We start from the raw sequence: 20,285 nt of genomic DNA on the forward strand, positions 1-20,285 counted from the left end.
ACTAATAATAAATAGTTACATTCAAGAACATAACAAGGTGATGATAATCGCTCCAGTTCCTTCAACAATACTTAACAGTCATTAAACATTTATGGTGTCCACTTCATCCTTTAATTTTAGCACCAAGAAAATAGCAATGGAAAAATGTTCTTTTGCATTTTTTTAACAAAAGGTTGAGATGACAGTTAATAACATAGTAACAATTGTTAAATGATCAATAGTTGAAACAGTGATGAGGTAAACACTTAGTTTTGGTATTATATCCCCAAAGCAAGTGGTAGCTTGGTTTTGGGATGTGGAGTGGTAGCTGAGGTAGTTGACTCAGGCAGGTTTATGTCCACAAATTTATTCATAAGATTCATTGGAGCCACTGAAAAATGTGTTCTACTAAATCATAGATCAGGACATCAAAGAACTGCAGTCTGCTGTTCTCTAAAAAACGACATCAGATTATGTTAACTGCTTATTATTATCCTCATAAGTTGAAATGGAAACATATTCTTCAGGATTTCATTGAAGACAAGGCTAGAAAATGAGGAAATGTTGTATGTCTTAAGTTTTACCTAAAACCAAAGAAGTCTCACGTAGAATCCGGAGAACTTGATTCTGGCTGAACATTTTTATTAATTGGTGTAAATTTGCAAAAAATAAGCCCCTTATCAATGAATAAAAGAATTAAGTTAAAATATTTTCAAACGCCCTTCATTAGAAGAAAAGTGAAAATGACCTAAAACATTTTTTTCCAGACTGAACTTATTCATGATCAGACCTTGTTTTATGGTTACTCCCATTTGTCTTGTTACATTTCTTCTGTTCTGGAGCTGCTTATAACACGCAAACATAGACCAATAAAATTGGAAAAAGAAATGATCACAAATGTCCACAAGAGGGTGCTGTAACACACAGAACTGAACCAGAATTTCATTACTGAGAGTACATGAAGAGTACAACTAAACTTTAGTTTTTGTTTGTTAGTTTTGTTTTGATTGTTTTTTTTTTTTTATTATTATTATTATTATTTAAAGAAGTGATCTGAGGTGCAACAAAAGTTTGCTTTTCCTTATAAAAATATTTTTATTATTATAACATTTATTTAATCAGAAAGAACCTCGCAGGCCAAGACATCAGCAGGGCAGTTACAAATTTTAAAGAAACACAACAAAACACATTTTAACTGACTAAAAGTTTTAAAACAAGGTAAGAACAAATAAATAAATAACAAACAAATGTTAAATATATTAAAATATTTATCATTTCCTTCCTTCTTTCCTTCAAATGCTCCTGGAGATTTTAAGTCAGATCATTTTTCCTGCTTTGTCACGTTAGCATATGAACTGACTAACTGATAATGTGACAACAAACAGTATTCTGAAATTTTGAAACAGATGTTTATGTTTGTTTAATTACTAATGCTACATTATGATGAATAAATACATATGAAATAAATATTCTGATAAATACATTCATTTTCTATACCGCTCCCTCCAGTTAATGTGGGAAAGCTGGAGCCTATTCCAGCAGTTAGCAGGCAAGAGGGAGGGTACATCTTGAACAGGTCGCCAGTCCATCGCAGGGCCAACACAGAGAGACAAACAACCACTCACACTCACTCCTACCAAGAATTTCAAGTCACCAATTAACCTAACATGTATGCCTTTGGATGATGGCGGAAACCGGAGTACCCGGCATGCATGGGGAGAACATGCAAAGGCCTCATAGAAACACCCCCTAGCCGAGGCTCGAACCAGCGGCCCTCTAGCTGTGAAGCAGCTACGCCACCATGAAGTGTACATATTAAATCAAAATAATCTTAATGGATTGAGTAGAACATTATATTTTTTAAGTCAGATTTTACTGAGAAACACTGGCATAAATTAGAAAAAAAATTCTTAAAAAAGACACTGATATCACATTATTAACATTTTATCAACATAAATTAACATTTAAATCTATATAATCATCTTCTGTAGTGAGATAATGCACAAAAAATGGATTTAAAAACAGAATCTACAGATTTAAACCTTATACCAAAATGAAAGGAAAAGAGTGTATATATATATATATATATATATATATATATATATATATATGTATATATAAAACCAAGTGGCTGGTATAGTGTACATGAACATCTGTGCGGAGTACAGACTGGAAGCCCCGAGGTCAAGGTGGGAAACACCTCCGAAGGTGGTAGAGAATAACCAAGCTAAGATCCTGTGGGACTTTCAGATCCAGACTGACAAAATGGTTATGGCAAACCAGCCGGACATTGTGGTGATGGACAAACAGCAGAGGAAATCCGCTGTGGTTATCATCGCAATACCAAGCAATTGCAACATCAGGAAAAAGGAACATGAGAAACTGGAGAAATACCAAGGCCTGAAAGAACTTGAGAAGGCCTGGAAAGTGAAGGCAACAGTGGTGCCCGTGGTCATCTGAGCACTTGGGGCAGTAACCCCCAAACTGGAAGAGTGGCTACAGCACACCCCAGGACAAACCTCAGACACTCGGTCCAGAAGAGTGCAGTCCCAGGAACAGCAACGATACTGCGCAGAACCCTCAAGCTCCCAGGTCAGAGGACCTGGGACCCGAGCTTGGATGGATGAGAGACCCCTCACGGAGGGCGAGGGGACAATTTTATAAGGGGGGCTGCACGGTGATGTGGTGGTTAGCACCGCAGCCTCACAGCAAGAAGGTCGCTGGTTCAAATCTCGGCTGGGGGGGTTCGAACCTTGAGGGCGGTGGCCTTTCTGTGTGGAGTTTGCATGTTCTCCCCGTGTATGCGTGGGTTCTCTCTGGGTTCTCCGGCTTCCTCCCACCGTCCAAAGACATGCATGATAGGTTAATTGGTTTTTCTAAATTCTCCCTAGGAGAGAGTGTGTGTGTGTGAATGGTTGTTTGTCTATCTGTGTTGGCCCTGCGACAGACTGGTGACCTGTCCAGGGTGTACCCTGCCTTTCACCTGTTAAAATGCTGGGATAGGCTCCAGCTCACCCGGGACCCATATGGAATAAGCGGTCAAGACAATGGATGGATGGATAGATAGATAGATAGATAGATAGATAGATAGATAGATAGATAGATAGATAGATAGATAGATAGATAGATAGATAGATAGATAGATATAGATAGATATCTATAGATATAAATATATCTATAGATATATATTACTAGTATATGGGTTTAAGGGGAATGAAAAACATCCCTGTGGTAAGAGAAATCTGGCTTTTTACTTATAATTAAACCCGTCATACAATAAAAACATTTGACACATCATGAAATACATGAAAACGTGGCTGTATACAGTTCATACTGTAATCCTATGTGAATTATAAGGAGCAGGTCTTCAGTTCACAAAGCTTACTGGGGGTTATTTAATTAATTAATTGATTGATTGATTGATTGATTGATTGATTGATTGATTGATTGATTGATTGATTGATTGATTGATCAACAAATTAATCACAGATTAAAGAAAGAAAACAAAATAAAAGTTGTTATAGAGTCCGAAAAGGAGCAGGATGAAGTAAAAAATGTATTTATTCCTGCCCCCCTTTGTAATTTTTTATTTTCCTTACAGTTACATTAATCTCTTTTCAGTTTTCAGTTTTTTTTAGTTTCTATAGAGAAAAAAAAATAAATAAATACAGACATGTGCACATACATATGTATACATCTGCATATATACATACACGTGTACACACACTTACACAAGGCAAAAAATATACACATTTAATTGTTTTGGTTTACACATGTTCTTTTTCTTTAAACTTTTTGAATAACTTTTTAAAAAACTTTCTTAAACTGGATAATGTTTGGACATTGTCTGAGGTCTTCCTGAAGATTATTCCATAGTTTTACAGCATACTGTAAGGCACGTGCTTTTCATCATTGTTCTCACACTTCAATCTTCTGACTTAATATTCCCCTCAGATTATATCCCCCTTCACAGTTAAAGAGCATTTTTTTGTTTATGGTCGTGTAATGAATCAATTCTAGTTTTGTATATTATTATTGCTGTTTGTAACTCCACCCAATCACTTAAAAAGAAGGTGATGCAGTTAAAGGAAAAACATGCCGTAACAACTTTCTGTGGAACAAATTCTTGACACCAAATTTGAAATCTTAAGTATTTAATAATCAGCATGTTTCACTGGAATTGACTGACTTTACTACTGCTCCTCTGTGCTTTCAACTGTAGAATAGAGAGTTTTCTCTGCTTCATATTTGGCACTGCTGTTCAAGGCTAAAGAGTCATTTTTATCAGGAACTGTGTTTTCTTTCTTCTGGAAATTTACACTGGTATAGTGTAATTGGTCTGCAGGAAGACTGACAGTTGCGTACACAGACAGGACTGTGTTTCCTCTGTTGTTCTGCAACTCTATCTCTTCATACTGGTGATCTGCATTACTTTCCTAGAGGAAGAAGAGGAACAATGTGATTCATGCATCTGTTATATAGATGTAAATATGTGCAAACTAAACACACATACCTCTGGGTTATATAAAGAGTTTGTCCTCTGTTCTGATGGTTCCACTGCAGCACAACATGCAAAGACAAAGAGTACAGTATGTTAATAAATGTAATCAAGAGGATAGGTTTGTCTGCATGTCTGTCTGCTACGTAAAGAATAACTCTTCAATTCAAACTGAAAAATCTGTCACCCTCTTACAATCATACAACACTGAAATCAAAATAAATAAATCGGCATGAATCAGAATCAGAATATTTTATTACTGTTATACAGCAGCACAACAAAACTGTATGCAGTCCCATTAAGTGGGAGGAGAGCCGTTTTTCTATTTCTTGTTCGATATTAGTTATTTCTAAAGCTTACAAACTGGAGCAAATGACAGACCATAATTTATTTACTATATTTACTTAATAAAAAAACTTCTAGTGAATAGACAAGTAAAAAATATATATAAAAATGTAAAAAATATATTAAAAGAAAGTATGTAAAAGCGTACATAAAACTTAAATGAGTATACATTTTATCTGTCACTCACCTTGTGTTTTTAGGGCTTTCCTTCTGTACAGTGATATTACAACCAAAGTCACGGCTAACAATGACAGACCACCTGCAACACTGGCAATCACGCTTGTAGCCATATCTGCAAACAGGAGAAGACAGCGGAGACAGCTAAAAGAACAAAAGATTAACTTTTCTCACAGTCTTTCAGTCTGTTTGTGAGAACAATTTTGTTTTTTCCCAGTTTTATCTCGACAGTTACGCTCTGCTGATGAAAGACGCCTAGTGCTCCCACCACAACATGGCACAAAATCAGTAGTTAGACTCTTCTCCTCTGTTGTCCCCCGGTGGTGGAACGATCTACTAAACTCAGTCCGATCTGCAGAGTCCTTATCCACTTTTAAGAGCAAGCTAAATACTCAGTTGTTTAAGGAGAATTTCCACACTCAGCTTAACTCTTCTACTCAACATAATGCGTTTGAAAGATTTGTCCAGCTCTTTGGCTCAACCAAGTACTGAATAAGCTGTGTGCACTTATGCCCAAGATGATATTGTGTGATGAAATTATGATCTTGTATTTAAACAAAATGACTTACAAAAAAAAATTATATGCACTGCCTCTAGCACTACATGACAGCACCTAGGTCCAACTGGACTCACAGCAGTGTGACTACCACTTAATTATGATGTCCCATCTTGTCTGAATTCTTGCTTGTGTTGTTCTTACTCTCAAATGTAAGTCGCTTTGGATAAAAGTGTCTGCTAAATGACTGTAGAATGTAGAATAGAATAGAATAAAATTATCTCAGAATGTTCAATTGCTGTGTTTGTTCACACCACAAAAATGTAACTCCTTGATAGAAAAGATCATATGAATGAATGAATGAATGGATGAATGAATAAAAGAATGAATGAATGAGGGGTATTATCATAAACATGATGACAGATTGTGCTTCATTATCATGTTCCTTTCCCACTAGCGTTCAGTTGTGATCTAAATATTGCATTTATATAATCACTGTTACCCATACCAAGTTATTACCATTTTAAAGTATGAATATATAAATTTGGTTTCTAGTTATATTTCCTCATTTCGACCACGTACTGTTAGGGGACCACGAGCTGATATGAAACTACAAAAAAATCCACGAGATGTGCTACAAAGTACTTCTAAGCATCGACTGGAGGACATGTGTTAGTGTGTTTGTGCAGCAGATGTTTTGTGCAGATTAAGAAATAGATGAATGGTGTATTTGTTACCAGGAGGGTTGTCATCATTGCTATCTTTGTTTGGTTTTCTTGGGCTTTCAGTTGCAGCTGGAGGGCGGAGGTTTCTTTTACCTGTGTGAGAGTGAACACCCAGACCTAGAGACATAAAGCAGAAGTGACAAAACTGCAAACAAAAACACCCGCAGATTTATTTTTAACGTGGGAAGCTTCGGCTCCACTCTTCTGCTCACAGCTGTCATTTAGATCTTTGAATTTGGATTCAGCCCCTTGATTGACTCTGAAGTCAATTTACTATTAAATGAAGTCCACCTGCATTTAATTTATTCACAGTGCAAATACAACTGTTCCTGTTCAGGAGAAGTTTAAAGCAAGGATAGGTTATAAAAGGGCATCCTAAGCTTCGATCATCACACAGAGCTCAGTTTAGTCCATCATCTGAAAATGGAAAGAGTATGGCACACCTGGCCTACATGCCCATCCACCAAAACTGACAGTTCAGGCAAGGAGAGCACTACTCAGAAGCAGCCAAGAGGCTCATTATAACTCTGGAGGAGCAGCAGAGGTCCACAGCTCAGGTAGGAGAATCATCCAGGATACTCCACAAATCTGGCTGTTATGGAAGAGTACGAAGAAGAAAGTCATTGTTCAAAGAAAGTCATAAGGAGTTTTGCTGGAAAACTAACACATTACATTGCCCTGAAAACACCAGAAACTGGGTAATCCTGGAGGAAAACCTTGATGTGAGACTGCAGTGGATCTTTACCCTCTGGAAGGACAAAGACCTTAACATAGAGCCTGAGCTACAATAAAATGGTTTAGATCAAAGCATGTTTATGTGTCAGAATGATCCAGTCTAAGTCCATCAGAGAGTCTGCGGAAGCTTTTTTCCAAAAAACAGTGGACAAAGATTTCAATCTCTAAAAGTATAACATTTCATTTAAGTCTACAATGTTCTGTAAAACCTTTTAATTCAGTGTATTCAGTGCAATGCTGCTGTAGGCATTGCTTCACAATGTAGATTTATTTCAACATGAGTACTCATCTCACAACATTCCTTACAACACATCCTTTTCAACAACATCAGAATCTATATTTCGTTCAAATAAGTGTTCACAGATATCCAAACCTCAAAAATTAAATAAGAGAATAAATAAAATATTACATATTAAATAGAAACAAACAAAAAAAAAATTTGCACTTACTAATAACACTATCATCTCTTTTTCCACTGCAAGGAAACAGTTCCATCACAGCTTAGATTTCACATATAAGAGAACAAAAGTTAAAGGGCAAATCTCCAACACCATTCTTTAGAACCACAGAATGTCCTTTTTTATGTTCTTTATCTTATATATTAAATATCACGCAAATTAGTAATCACAGATATCTAATCCTTATAAATATAGAATATAAAATCATTGCACTGTTCTCTGCAAGTTTGTTATTCACAGTAACTTTATATTTTAAATATATTTATATTTATAACTTTATAATGATGCCATTATCCTTTTTTCCTCTGCATAAGAGTAGTTGCAAAGAAACATGGCCAACACCCTAAACATGAAGAAATGCCTGAGCAGTGCACTGGTCTCAGTGACTTTCTTTAGGACACTATCATTGTCCAAAGACATGAGAATCTTTTTTCTCAGTGCACATGAGCATAAATGCTTTAAGTTTCTTCTGGGTCAAAATACTCCTGAGTCTGTTTTTTATGAATTTTATGGTTGGAAAATTTCTCCCACAGGCTACCTGTGTGATGGACAGCATTAATAGCAACTTGTAGACCAGTCCGGTCACATGGTAGGCATCAGTTACAGATTGTACTGAGAGAAGATGAGATGAAGACAAATGACACAATTTTTACAGGAGCAACACATTGTGCTCGCCACTTCAACATGCTGCCATTCAATGGAAGGATTCTCCTGGCTTCCTTGTGGCATTCCCTCCAGAGGGGACATCTTTAGTCTGTCCCACTGACATCCAAACCTGTAGAGTTCACTACGTAATGTGCCAACTGTAGCTCTGTTGTCAAACTTAAGCAGACATTAGCTTATTTCTTCCAGAGCTGAGCTAGTGAGTCTATTTTCCCTCACATGAGCAAAGTTCCAAGGGTCTAGACAGGCAGAATCTGAGCAAAGCTTTGCATTGGCAGAAAACCTTCTATGGAGACCTTCTATGTCTGTCACTGTGTCCACAATGAGATTGTGAACTTTGACCTTGAAGTCAGTATCAGCTAATGCTAGCTGCTCGTCTTCTGCAAGCTTTTCTTAACTCATCTTTGCATGCACTTATGACTCTCTTAGGAAAACTGCTATATCATTAAGCAGCAGAAAGAGTGATGCACTCTCCACAGCACTGCTGTTGTGTCTGCCAGTATAAGATTCAAAAGATGTGCATAACACCATATATGAATCTGATAGGCGACTGCTCAGAGAGGAATGTAGTAAACCCCCAATATGGTTCTGACATATTGGCTGCACCATCTGTGGAGTTGCCCACACATGTGCCAATATGAATTTTAAGCTCCAGCAGAACCTTTTTCGAGAGCTCTGCAAAATGCTGCCTTGTAGTTGAATCAAAGTCCACTATAGCAATCTATCTTTCATGAATGGCATCGATTTCATATCTTAGGATGATGGAGCACTAATCTTTGTTGCTGATATCTTGTGTGGTGTCAATTTGGACTGAAAATGTGCCAGCTTGACTCACTTCTTTGGCTATAATAACTGTTATCAGTTGACTGATGACATCCACAACTTTATTAAATGTGTGTTTGGACAGCAGTGTATCTAGATACCCTCTGCTTTTGCACCAGTTTCATGCTGCTTCTTGTGCTAGTGTTTACATCCTGTTGTAGGTAAATGTCATATCTACTCAAAAGTAAGGCATTGCCATGATTAACAGCAGTGTTTTCTAGGCTATAACCTGCCTCCTTTTTATCTCCCCTGCAGCTAAGGTCACATTTGCCGATAACTTCAATGACATCTACTATGCGCTCCATCACCTGATGTTTCTGTTTCACTTGATCTTCATGCAATGACATTTGGTTTCCAGTCAACAGGCTTTTCACACCTGCCCTTTGTACATTCAGAAAGAAAGCATCTGCACTAGCTCTGTGTGTCTTACTTTTTTCGTGTTCCACTATCCTTTGGTGAATGTGTTTCTAGTCTTTCATGCCTCCCGTTATGAAAGGGCCATCACTAACCGCAGGTGCAAATGCCACACAAACAGAACAGTGCAGAGACTAATCTTTTTTTCCACAGTAAGTCAGGGACTTGCAGTTGGTTCCGTCTTTGCTATTGAAAACTTTTGGTATAGCAATATTAAGGGTTTGATGAGGAAGAAAAAAATGTATGTATATCCTGTGACTGAGGGCGAGCAGAGTAATGAAACTATCAACAGACACATCTTCATCTGTCTCATTTTTAACCTGTGGTTCGGGGTTCTGCTGCTGAGCTGCTGCCTCGGTAAACAGTACCTGAGTAGACTCTGCTCCCCGTTTCACACTTCCTCCAGTTTCTCTAGACCCACCTGCACCCGTATCACAATGTAAATGATAACCTGTAAAGCTTTTCACATCTGATATGGAAAACACATTTTGACTTAACCAATTAAGAACTTTTCAAGGGCAAAGTATGCAGTCTTGTTTTCTATTACTTTCATCCTGTTCCCTTTCCTTTGTGGGCTTTGTGTATTTACTATCTTACTTTTAATTGTAAAAAATGTAACAGGTCACTGCTATGATTTGGGCACAGAAAGTGGTTATATTGGAAGTAATGGTTGCTCGTTCACACACTCACCTGTTCCTTCCATACTGACAGGAGCAATCCCCTCATCACTATTGGCTCCTGGCTCTGCTTCTGACACTAAATCACATTTTAAAAATGATGATATTTCTCAGCAAAAATGTCCCCTTTTTACAAAGCCTTCTGATCAATTCAGGTCAGTTTCATTAATGCAGCGCTGAACCATCGAGCATCTCTTTTCATATAGAACAGATCTACACCACACTTCATTATATTAATTCTAATAATGTTCACTTAATGAGTAATCCTACCTGTACGCTCTGGACTTGTGGACTCATGGTTGGTGCTTGGTGGTGGATCTTGCTGCTGATTCTGAGGGGCTACAAGACAAAGTTTCCTAGTTATGTGGCATCGCACCATACTATTATAGCGTTGTGTTATATGCCACAACGGCACACAATCCACTGACTTAATAATTAATCAGATTAAATGGTGATTTGCAGGCAAAGTTCAACATCTTGCCTTATCCGTTTCATCGTCCTCATCAAACCGCAAGCTCGTTTTAGTGAAAGAGTTGCAAATATGCAAGTGCCTGCAGCAAAATGTACCAAAGTACTGAGTATCACCTGTTTACACAAACCTCCATCATGAGTTTTTCAGCAGTAAAAGTCAGGGTTGTTCTTTTTTTCTCTTTTTTGTTTTCTTTGTTTGTTGTACAAACTGCTACAGTTTTTAAAACAATTAAACTCTCAGTCAGTTTTAACTAATAATTCAGCTTCATGAGGCCTTTTAATTGATAAAATCCTTTATAGTCAATTAAATTAACTTATTAACAAATACATAAACTTTTAAAGACATTATTGTACATTTCATAGAACTGTACATGTTTGGTATTTATTTGTGTGTTGATAAACTCACCCACAGAAAGCTGTATTTTGGTGTAATTAGTTCCTCCAGGGATGCACCAATATGTCCCAAAGTCTTCTTTGCTTAGGTTATTGATGTTCACATAGAAGTATTTTTTTCTTTGGTTATCTCTTATATGAAACCTACTCATAGCTACATCTCTGTCCACTTCAGAAGTATTTATTAACTTTTCACAGTCAAAAGGATTCTCGCCCTTGCACAGGATTTTTGAACTTCCCTCGTGGCCTTCAGAATATTCACAGCGAATTTCTGCTGTTTTTAAAGGAAGATGAATTATTTTCATTGGTTCAATGTCATCCCAGTCTAGAAAAAAGAAAGAAAAATTAAGAATGATGCAACTTGTTTAGCTTTATTTCTGTGAACGTAAGCAATTGTTATATTGATAATCATTGAATGATTCAAATCAAACCCATACTCACTCAGAATATGGAGGTTGATCTCACTCAAGCATAAGATGGGATTGTCAGACATGTCATCAACTCTATTTATAGCACAGCAGTAACTTCCAGCATCCTCCAGAGTCAGTCTGGAAATGGTCACATTGTAGACCCCTTTCTGTTTGTCAATTATCAGAGTAAACCTGTCTTTTTTAGTCACATTTGAAGTGTGTGATGATATTAGACAATTCAAATTTCTGTCTTTTCTGCAGAAGTGTTTGATGTTGTCTTCCTTGCTTCTTGGATCCTTGCAGTTGATGGTAACAGAGTCTTTGACATATGCGGTTTGGCTCACTGTTGTGCTGCCTATAGAATAATATAATGGCATAAATGGATTTTTTTTTTATTTTACATACATATATATTATGGCAGGATTAATTTAATCAGTTTGAAGCAATGACTGACCAAAAGAACATACTTTTAGACCTGTTCAGCTTAAGCTAAACTAAACTTAATCAGATGGCATTTGTCCACTCAGCTATATAGATTAAACTAGCATCCTTTCAGGAGCTGATTGAGTATTTAGCAACTACATCCACCAGGTAAACAGGATAAAAGTACAACAATGTCCACTGAACTGTTGTTTAAGTATAAGGCTGTGAATAGAAGAAAACTGAACTTAATCATATAGGAAAACTGAACACTGGAACAAAAGTTCCTCTTAGTGCTAGCATCGACACATCAGCTACTTTCTGTGCAACAGTAGAATACTTTGTATCTCTGTTGTACTTACAGTTATTATTATGAGGTCCTTCTTGCTTTCTCATCACAGAGGATAAACCTGAACCAACTGTTGTGAAAAATAAAAGAACATTATCCCAACAAAAACAAACATATGCACCACCTCAGAAAGGAACAGTATTACCTGTCAGGAAGCAGACAATGACTTTAAAAGACATCCTCATTGTCAGATAAACTTTAACCTAAATTAATGTTGTTGTTTCCCCTTCAAGCAGCCTGTTGTTTAAAACTAGTGGTGCTGGAATAAGAATTTGCAACTTCTTCTTTTTGTTCTTAACTTAGCTTTTTTTTTTTTTCTTGCATAATCTGGTAAAAAAGAGGATGTTGAATAGAGACAAAAAAAGACAGAACAGAAAGATGAGTATTGACTATTCAGAGTAATAGACCACCTGTTACATCTCATGATCTCTTTTTCAGGAAGGTGGGGGTATACACACACTCACACACACACACACACACACACACACACACACACACACACACATATATATATATGTATATATATATATATATATATATATATATATATATATATGCCCATTTTTACTGTATTGAATCAACAGAAAGAGCTGATGCTACAAATATTTACTGTTAACAGACCTTCCCTTCGGTGAACGTCAGATGTCCAAGGGTCAGTAAATGTAGCATGTAATGTACTTCTTTATGTTGTTCTAAATCATCTCTACTATGTTCTAGACCATATTTTAGAATTCATATATAATCATCTCATGAACCATCTCCATGGTGATAAATTCTGTCATAAAACCAGCAGATAATAATAATAATAATAATAAATTTTATTTCAAGGCGCCTTTCAAGACCCAAGGTCACCTCACAAAAGACAATTAAAATCAGTTAAAACATAAGACAAAACATCAAAACAAACATCATGCAGCAGACAGTTAAAAACATTAAGATGTGACGACTGAAGTTACAAACTCTGATAAAACTGATTATCTGACTAAAAACCTGTTTTTTATGATTGAAGTGTGAGTGTTTGTGCAGCAGCGATAAAAGTTTTTCTAGTTTTTCTTCACCTTTTTTTTTTACATTAGATGATCACTTCAGTTGTAATTATCAGTTCAATATTTCATAAAATCTATACTTAAAAAAAAGATCTTATTTGTGTCCCCCTTTTCCTGGTCAGTGCTCCTGCCTGGGTCCCACCAGAACTTTTCTAGACCCACCGCTGCTTATCTGAAGCCAACAAGAGTGTTAGAGAAGGTCCTACCAAAAAACAATACTTTTTAGGTAAATATGTGCAAGCGTAAACCATAAACTGCTAGTTTCCTCCTCTGTGGTATGATGGTCTGTACAATGACATCAATACTTGACCACGACTGGTTTTACCCTCTTTAAGTAAGCTGCTTGTATAAACCAAAGTTGTTCCTCATGTTTTGTCATCCTAAATGGTCAGCTTGTAATTACATACATGTTAAAGATGTTAAGTGACCTTTTTTCTGTGATGTTTTGAATGAAATAGCTTCTCATCAGTTTGGATGTTTTTCATATTATGGAACATTTACGATGCATGAAATCATAGTAAGGAGATCATCTTAAACTCTGACTTAAAGGTCACTGAGTTGAGAAAAGGAAAAGTCTAATTTAAAAAAAAAAATAACGAGCTTAATGCAGGGTCTGACCGTAATAAAATGATCACTGATCAATGTTTGCATAGACTACTAACATACACATATATATTGTACATTAGGTTGTGCAATATAGCATCATCACTAACAAACATTTGGCTTGCACTGCTTCATTTTGGCAACCTGAGCAGCAGCCGTATGTCATCATTATAAGCTGCACTGAGTATTTTCAAATTGACTTTTCTGTAGTGACACCACAAATGAGCAGTGGACATACAGGTATTTTATGCTTTAGAGAGTGCAATTTTCACTGGTACAGAGCACATAATAAATGTGTATGCACTGTAGATGTACATATCATCAGTCAGTTCATCTGTTAGGTGATGATCCAGGTATCTAACCACATTACACACTTTGAGACCAATACTAAAGAGAGAGAGAGAAGTTTAAAAAAATGCTCACATTTTTTTTTTCACAGTTCAATTCAAATCAAATCAAATTTTTATTTGTAAAGCAGTTATTTTATAAAGTTATTTTAGTGATTTTCCTCTATTCTTAAAATCAGAACATTACTCTTCTTTGGATTACAATTAAAATCAAGCTCTCAAGCGTGTTGAGAGCAGGCCGTCAATAACTGGTAAAGGCTGGAACTACATGGACAAAAAAATCTCTAGATAATTTCCATATGTCAAGTTGTTCATTAATGTAGCACCAAGTATACATCCTGTTCCAGAGTTATTTAGCAGATTTGATAAATCATCCACATTAAACAGAAGATAATATGAAATGCTTACAATTTTGGAATCCATCTGTTCTACAACAAAAACTTTCTTGTACAATAAAACATAAAAACAGAAAAATTGTGGAATTATGCCTATTATACAAATCTAAAACCTTCTTCTAAGCAAAAATGCACATCTGTATCCAAAAATAGACTAAATAAGTTGAATCAGACAAATACCAGGTGCTGAGAAGAAGGATATGAAATATTCATATTTATTGCCTTGTTTCTTTTTATCTGAACTTAAGCTGCGTCCTAATTCAAGTAAAGTTTGCCATCTAGTTCAAGAAACTCTGAGCATGGAGCTTAATCATAAAGCGTGGGTTTGCTACGATGCAAAGCAGCGCACTGAAACCTCTTCCTCTGATTGTATCTCTTTCTCAGTTTCTATCTAGTGTCAGCTGTTTATGCCAACCACATCCCTCACTAACATAAAATACTAAACACATATGAGGGCCGTGTGGCTGCAGGTTTTTGTTCCAACCAAGCAGCAGCACACCAGATTTGACTGATTCAATCAACTGATCTCAGTCTTCAGACAGCTGATTGGTCAAACTGTGTGCTCTTGGCTGGCTGGAACAAAAACCTGCAGCCACACGGCCCTTTGCTGGACCAGTTTGACATGCCTGATTTACAGTGTCATCTTGTCACACTACAATGTGAAATCTATATATGATAGATTTAATTTATTATCTGTCCTGCAAGAAGTTCAGTGCTAAATGCACCAGACACGGAGGCAGTCTGAGTTCAGACATTGCAACAGACTGTTTAAATGTGTCTTATAGATGAGTAGGTAGCTGTTGCAGTTTGAGGTGTGCAGTCTGTCTTACGGACAGCGTTGTCTGTAAGGTTACTGAAGCTGATGGTGGAATAAAAGAGGTTGTTTTGTTGAACCTCAGTTGCAGATGACACATTGGAGTAAATAACTTCCAGGTGATCCCCGCTGCTACCTTGCTGCTGAGCCGAGGACATGTAGATGCTGTCTGCCTGTTGATCCGTGCTGGCTGAGGAAGGGATGTTGACACTATGTGCATTTTCTTTCTGAATGGACAGTGTTTTAGTTCCTGTGTCATGGTCCTTTCCTGTGAATAGTAACAAGAAATGAACACAGTTTTTAATTCCTGTAAAAACAAATTTTCACTCATAGTTCCTAAAACCAATAACACATAGTACCTTTATGCTGTCATAAATACATTAATGAAGTTTGTGTAACTCTGCTGCAGCAGCCCCATTACTATTATTATGTAAAAAAATCATGTGGTTAAATAATAGACCATCTTCTATTAGAAGAAATAATGTAGGGGAAATGTAAATAAAGCTTTCAGCTATCAGGCCCTTCTCTCAGCAGCTTTCAGATTGGATTAGTTATACAGCTGTAGGCCTTTGCTGCTGGAGATCCTCCCATGATGCACCACTTCTCAAACACTCTCCTATCTCTCCCTGCATTTATGAAAGTATTACATGTCATTAATTCAGTCTCTTTCTCCTGTAGTCTAATGGCTGCCATTTTTAACTAATGGCAGCAACAACAGTCCAGCACTCATCAGCTTCTATTTACTGGTGAACTAAATCTGAAACAATATTTTAGTGATGCAGCAATAATTAAATGTGCATCAGTCACCTTTCTGTTGACTGGCTGGAAGTTAACAAACCAGGCTGCATAGTAACAACAGAGTAGAGTGATTTGGGCTACATTTAAAGACATCCTCAATAGGAAAAGGAATTACGAATTACTTTCATCTCTCATATTAGGGGATTTTTTCATTTATTTTTTCTGTCTCTACTCACCTTTTATTATTCACATTGTCCAAGTTTGCATAAAAATATTGTAATAAAAGAGATTGTTCTCCTCAAGTCTGAATCTGCTGCATGTGTCTTCTTGTAAAAAGGAAACCACTGTTATCAAAAGTTTTCTGTAAAATGGTGTAAAATTTCTTTTTGGTTTGAATATTCCACATTGATTCAAAATAATGAAGGTATATTGAGTTTCAAGATTTCATTGATGATGATTTCATTCTAAAACCATCTTCCATGGATTGTATCTTTCCTTTTGCTTCATTAACAAGTTGCATGGGATGAGCAGTGCACTGCACTGACACATGATTTTCTTTTGTTGTTCTTTCTGCGCAGCCTTGCCAATACCAAACCAGTAACTATCATTACTTTACTGTATGGTTGGATACAGCGATTAGGAGCAGCATTTAGGTACTTTTGTAAAAACCAGAACGGCTACTGCTGAAGTTGAATTTAGAATGAACTCTCTCACGAGTAATAGAAGAACTGTTCTGTAGGCTACTTGTTTGAGTCACATTTATCTACAGTATGTTGTTATTGGTTGTTGGTCTATCTAGTTGCATCTTATGCCGTCTAAATGTTGCAGTTGTTGCTTAAAATTAACTGGGATGTTCCTACCTCTTGCCCATTATAAGATAATTAATTTATGTATTTGTGTGATCTGGGTTTTCAGGAGAAACTGAAAGTGTTCTTGTGTGAGAGTTGCGTATACCAGACAATGTTTTGGTTCTTCTTTTTTTGTGTCTGAAGAACATCAAGAGGGCCACTGACAGAGCCAACACAGCCAAACCAAGACCTGCACCGATAAAAACCAGCCTCTCTGAAACAAAAGAACAGTTAATAACAGTACGATGAATCACCTTGTTTAGTTTTTTTTTTCTCTCACAGTGCATACACACATACAGATAGCTGCTTACTAGAATATGAAGTATTTGCAACCTCATCTGAGCTGCCTGGAAGAGAAAAGACAATTTTGTTACTATTTTGTATAATATAGTTTCTTCAGTGACTACCTGTTAAATAATAAATAAATAAAGACAAGTTGGCAAAACATAAACAAAACAAGGGTCTATTCTTGACTCAACTCACCCTCTACGACTGTAAGGATTATATGAGAGTATGTGTCTATGCCAACTCTTTCAATTCCACACCAGTAAGTTCCTGAGTCTCCCAGCTTAAGGTCAGAGATAGACACATAGAACGTGTTCCCTTCATCATTTATACTGTATTTGGCATTTGAGTCTTTCTTGTCTTGGCTTGTAACCAGGATGTCTTCATTACGACATGCCCCCTTGCAGAAATATTTGATGTTGGTGGAGGCATGCGCATGAGAGCATTTTATTCTGATTGTATCTCCCACCTCTCCTTTCACTGACACGGCATCAGTTTTGCATAACCCTAAAGACAGCAGCGACAAAAGTAAAAAGGTAGTTTTAGTATGAATCTTTGAGGCATATATCAGCCCAATACCCATAATCATTTTTTTATAAGCAATTTAGTGATGAGCTTTGTGGTTTGTGGTTTTTGCTGTCTGAACCCGGACACAGATTCAGCAAAAATCAGGTGCTGTTCATCTTAATAATTATATACTATTGATCCAGGACAAAACTGGACAAGCTGTACAGTAAAACAGAGAAATATTTATCTACACTTTGTTTTTATTGTTGTAAAAGGCGAATTATAGCAGTGACCATCAGCAAATACAGTTTCTGGTTCACTAAAAGTGTTTAAAAGTCAAAAAAGTTTCCAATATAAGCTTTAAAAAAAGGTAAAAGCTGATAACAATTATTCAGAGCCTAGAATTGTTGCTGGGAATGCTCACTTATTGGATGTTTGGTTAAAAAAAATTTTTTAAAAAATCCACTTAACTGTAAACTACAAAGAGACCAGATGCACAGAAGAAGTGGTGTGGCACAGAAAATTATCTGTGAACCTACCTTCCAGAAGAAAAACCATAAAGATGAAAATCATGTCCATGTTACTCGTATCATTAAAATGTCTGAGTCGCTTTCTTCAGGTTTTTCGTAACTAACACAGACGACGAGTCTTAAGAAATCTTTCTATTATAGTGCATTGGTTCCTCTTTCTTGGTGGACTTTTTGTGTCTGATCAGCTTCCTGTCCAAAATCAGCTAAACCTTCTTCCTACTTGTCTCAAATGTTCAAGAGAAGATTTTGCAGTAAATAAAGAATACAAGAACAGCTTTATATATAGTACTTTATTAGGCTGAATATATATATTAGAAAAGGAAGTTGGTCTGGTGTCTGGTTGGTTCCTCCTCACACTCTACAGTAGACATTTTTTTCCTCTTATCCACAAAAATAAACAAGCCAGACATCTTCTCATGCCCCAAAAGAGAACAACCGTACTTCCTGAGAACCATATTTTTTAACTCCTCAGTTAATTTATTCTCATTCTTCTCAGTGCAATTTGGCCCTTAGTTGTGACTACTATTTACCCACTATGATCCCTCACCTATTTCATTTATAACCTTTAGAAACAATTACTTAAAACTTAAGCTGTAAACTGTATATAACATAAAACTGTGCCTTAATCCATGGCGAGTTAATGCACTCTTTAAAGAAACACAAACCAAAAACAACATATTCTATAACAACATCTATAAATCAGAGGGTTTTTGGTAAAACCTTAACAGAATTGTTACAGTTCATTTGAATCTATTTAACTGCATCCAGTCTAAAATTAGTATAACTACATTCTGTAAAGCCCCGTTTCCACCAGCGGGTGTGGGTCGGGGTGCATTTTTATGTGTTTCTACACGTGAAAACTGGGGAGGGTACTCCAACATCAGACCCGACCCGTCCTACTTTTTGGTACCCTTCCATTGGGGTACCAATCTAACTGCTCGACCCAGAAGGGTGGAGCTTGACATACAGCAATCTGTTGATTGGTTGAAAAAGAGTCACTTCCTGTGTGACCTGGCAGAAAAATAAAGTAGGAAAGGCTTTTTGTTGAGAGCAACAGATTTTCTTTTTACTGATTAAATCTTTGTTAAATAATGGCATCGCCAAGAAGAAAGAACACAAACCTCTTTTGTTTCTGAGTTGTGTTTTGTTACACTGTGATGGCATCATGCTATTGCGTAGCTGAGGTATCTATTGCTATCCGGCTGACAGGTAAGGTTATGGTTGGTTGTGGAAACAGTGAGAATACAGCTTAACAACCATATCCGTACCCTAACTGTCCCGACCCCACCCACACCCGTCGGTGGATGCAAGGCTTATGTTTCAGCCTGCCCTTCTGGGTTACTGGTCATATTAGTATGTATCTCCCCTTTTGCATTTCCAAGTTTAGGGTAGCTGTTGTTATGAACGGTGTGATATATATGCTCCTCCAGTTGGCTGAGGTCCAAATGTTGATACTGGCTGATGTGTCCTAGTGTTTCCACATCAACATATTCACCACGGCTGACAGAGATGACAGACTCCCGATCCTTTGGTGTGAAGTGGGTGTAGAAGGTATCTGGAGGTGGTGGTAACGCTGAGAGATCAGGGCAATCTGGAGCCGAACATGTGCAGCAGGGCTTAGGTTTGGTTTTCACACCAGGCATCATTATCTCGTAATCAGATGTCTGTGGGAAGAACAAATCTGAATTAAAAGTGTACTTGATCATGTTAATGCTATGAAAGACAAGACTGCCATCAGTTTGGTCTTTTATTAGTCAGTCATCTGTGTTAAACGATTTGGCTGATTGTGGTGTTAGAAAGTGGATTGACTCCATTTCTTTTATTCTTAAAGAGTGCATCGGTGAAATCAGAGAGTGTTTAAGATGTTTAAGCAACCAGTATGACCAGTCTGGATATGCTGCTAGTATTGCTAAAAGCTTGTGTTGTAAACGAACCTGTGATCTTTGGGATAAGCCTGATCTTCTGTGTTTCACAGTCGTCAGAAGACAGCATGAAAACAGACACACAAACACCACTGCAGCGAAACACACCACAGCAGTCAAGAACAGCTGCAGGCTGAGCTCTACGAGAGAAGGACAGCTGAAGTAAATGATTCACTCACAAGTATAAAACCATGTGTATAATAAATAAATATGGCTTT

At 36.9% G+C, this 20,285-nt stretch overlaps 1 protein-coding gene across 1 annotated transcript; it reads right to left on the reverse strand.

Moving 5' to 3' along the window:
• Positions 1 to 3,723: 3,723 nt before the first annotated feature.
• On the reverse strand, positions 3,724 to 19,459 carry LOC121638016. Its single transcript, XM_041982436.1, has 14 exons — positions 18,155 to 19,459; positions 17,307 to 17,615; positions 17,135 to 17,170; positions 16,930 to 17,037; positions 15,203 to 15,505; positions 12,046 to 12,102; positions 11,295 to 11,618; positions 10,867 to 11,178; positions 10,260 to 10,328; positions 10,003 to 10,068; positions 6,233 to 6,337; positions 5,010 to 5,114; positions 4,493 to 4,536; positions 3,724 to 4,415 (listed from the first exon to the last, which is right to left on the reverse strand). Exons 1-14 carry the CDS (start codon positions 18,192 to 18,194, stop codon positions 4,173 to 4,175), a joined length of 2,121 nt encoding a protein of 706 aa, XP_041838370.1. The 5' UTR covers positions 18,195 to 19,459; the 3' UTR covers positions 3,724 to 4,172.
• Positions 19,460 to 20,285: the final 826 nt, after the last annotated feature.

The sequence above is a fragment of the Melanotaenia boesemani genome, chromosome 4, assembly GCF_017639745.1.
Source record: "Melanotaenia boesemani isolate fMelBoe1 chromosome 4, fMelBoe1.pri, whole genome shotgun sequence".
Taxonomy (NCBI): Eukaryota; Metazoa; Chordata; class Actinopteri; order Atheriniformes; family Melanotaeniidae; genus Melanotaenia; species Melanotaenia boesemani.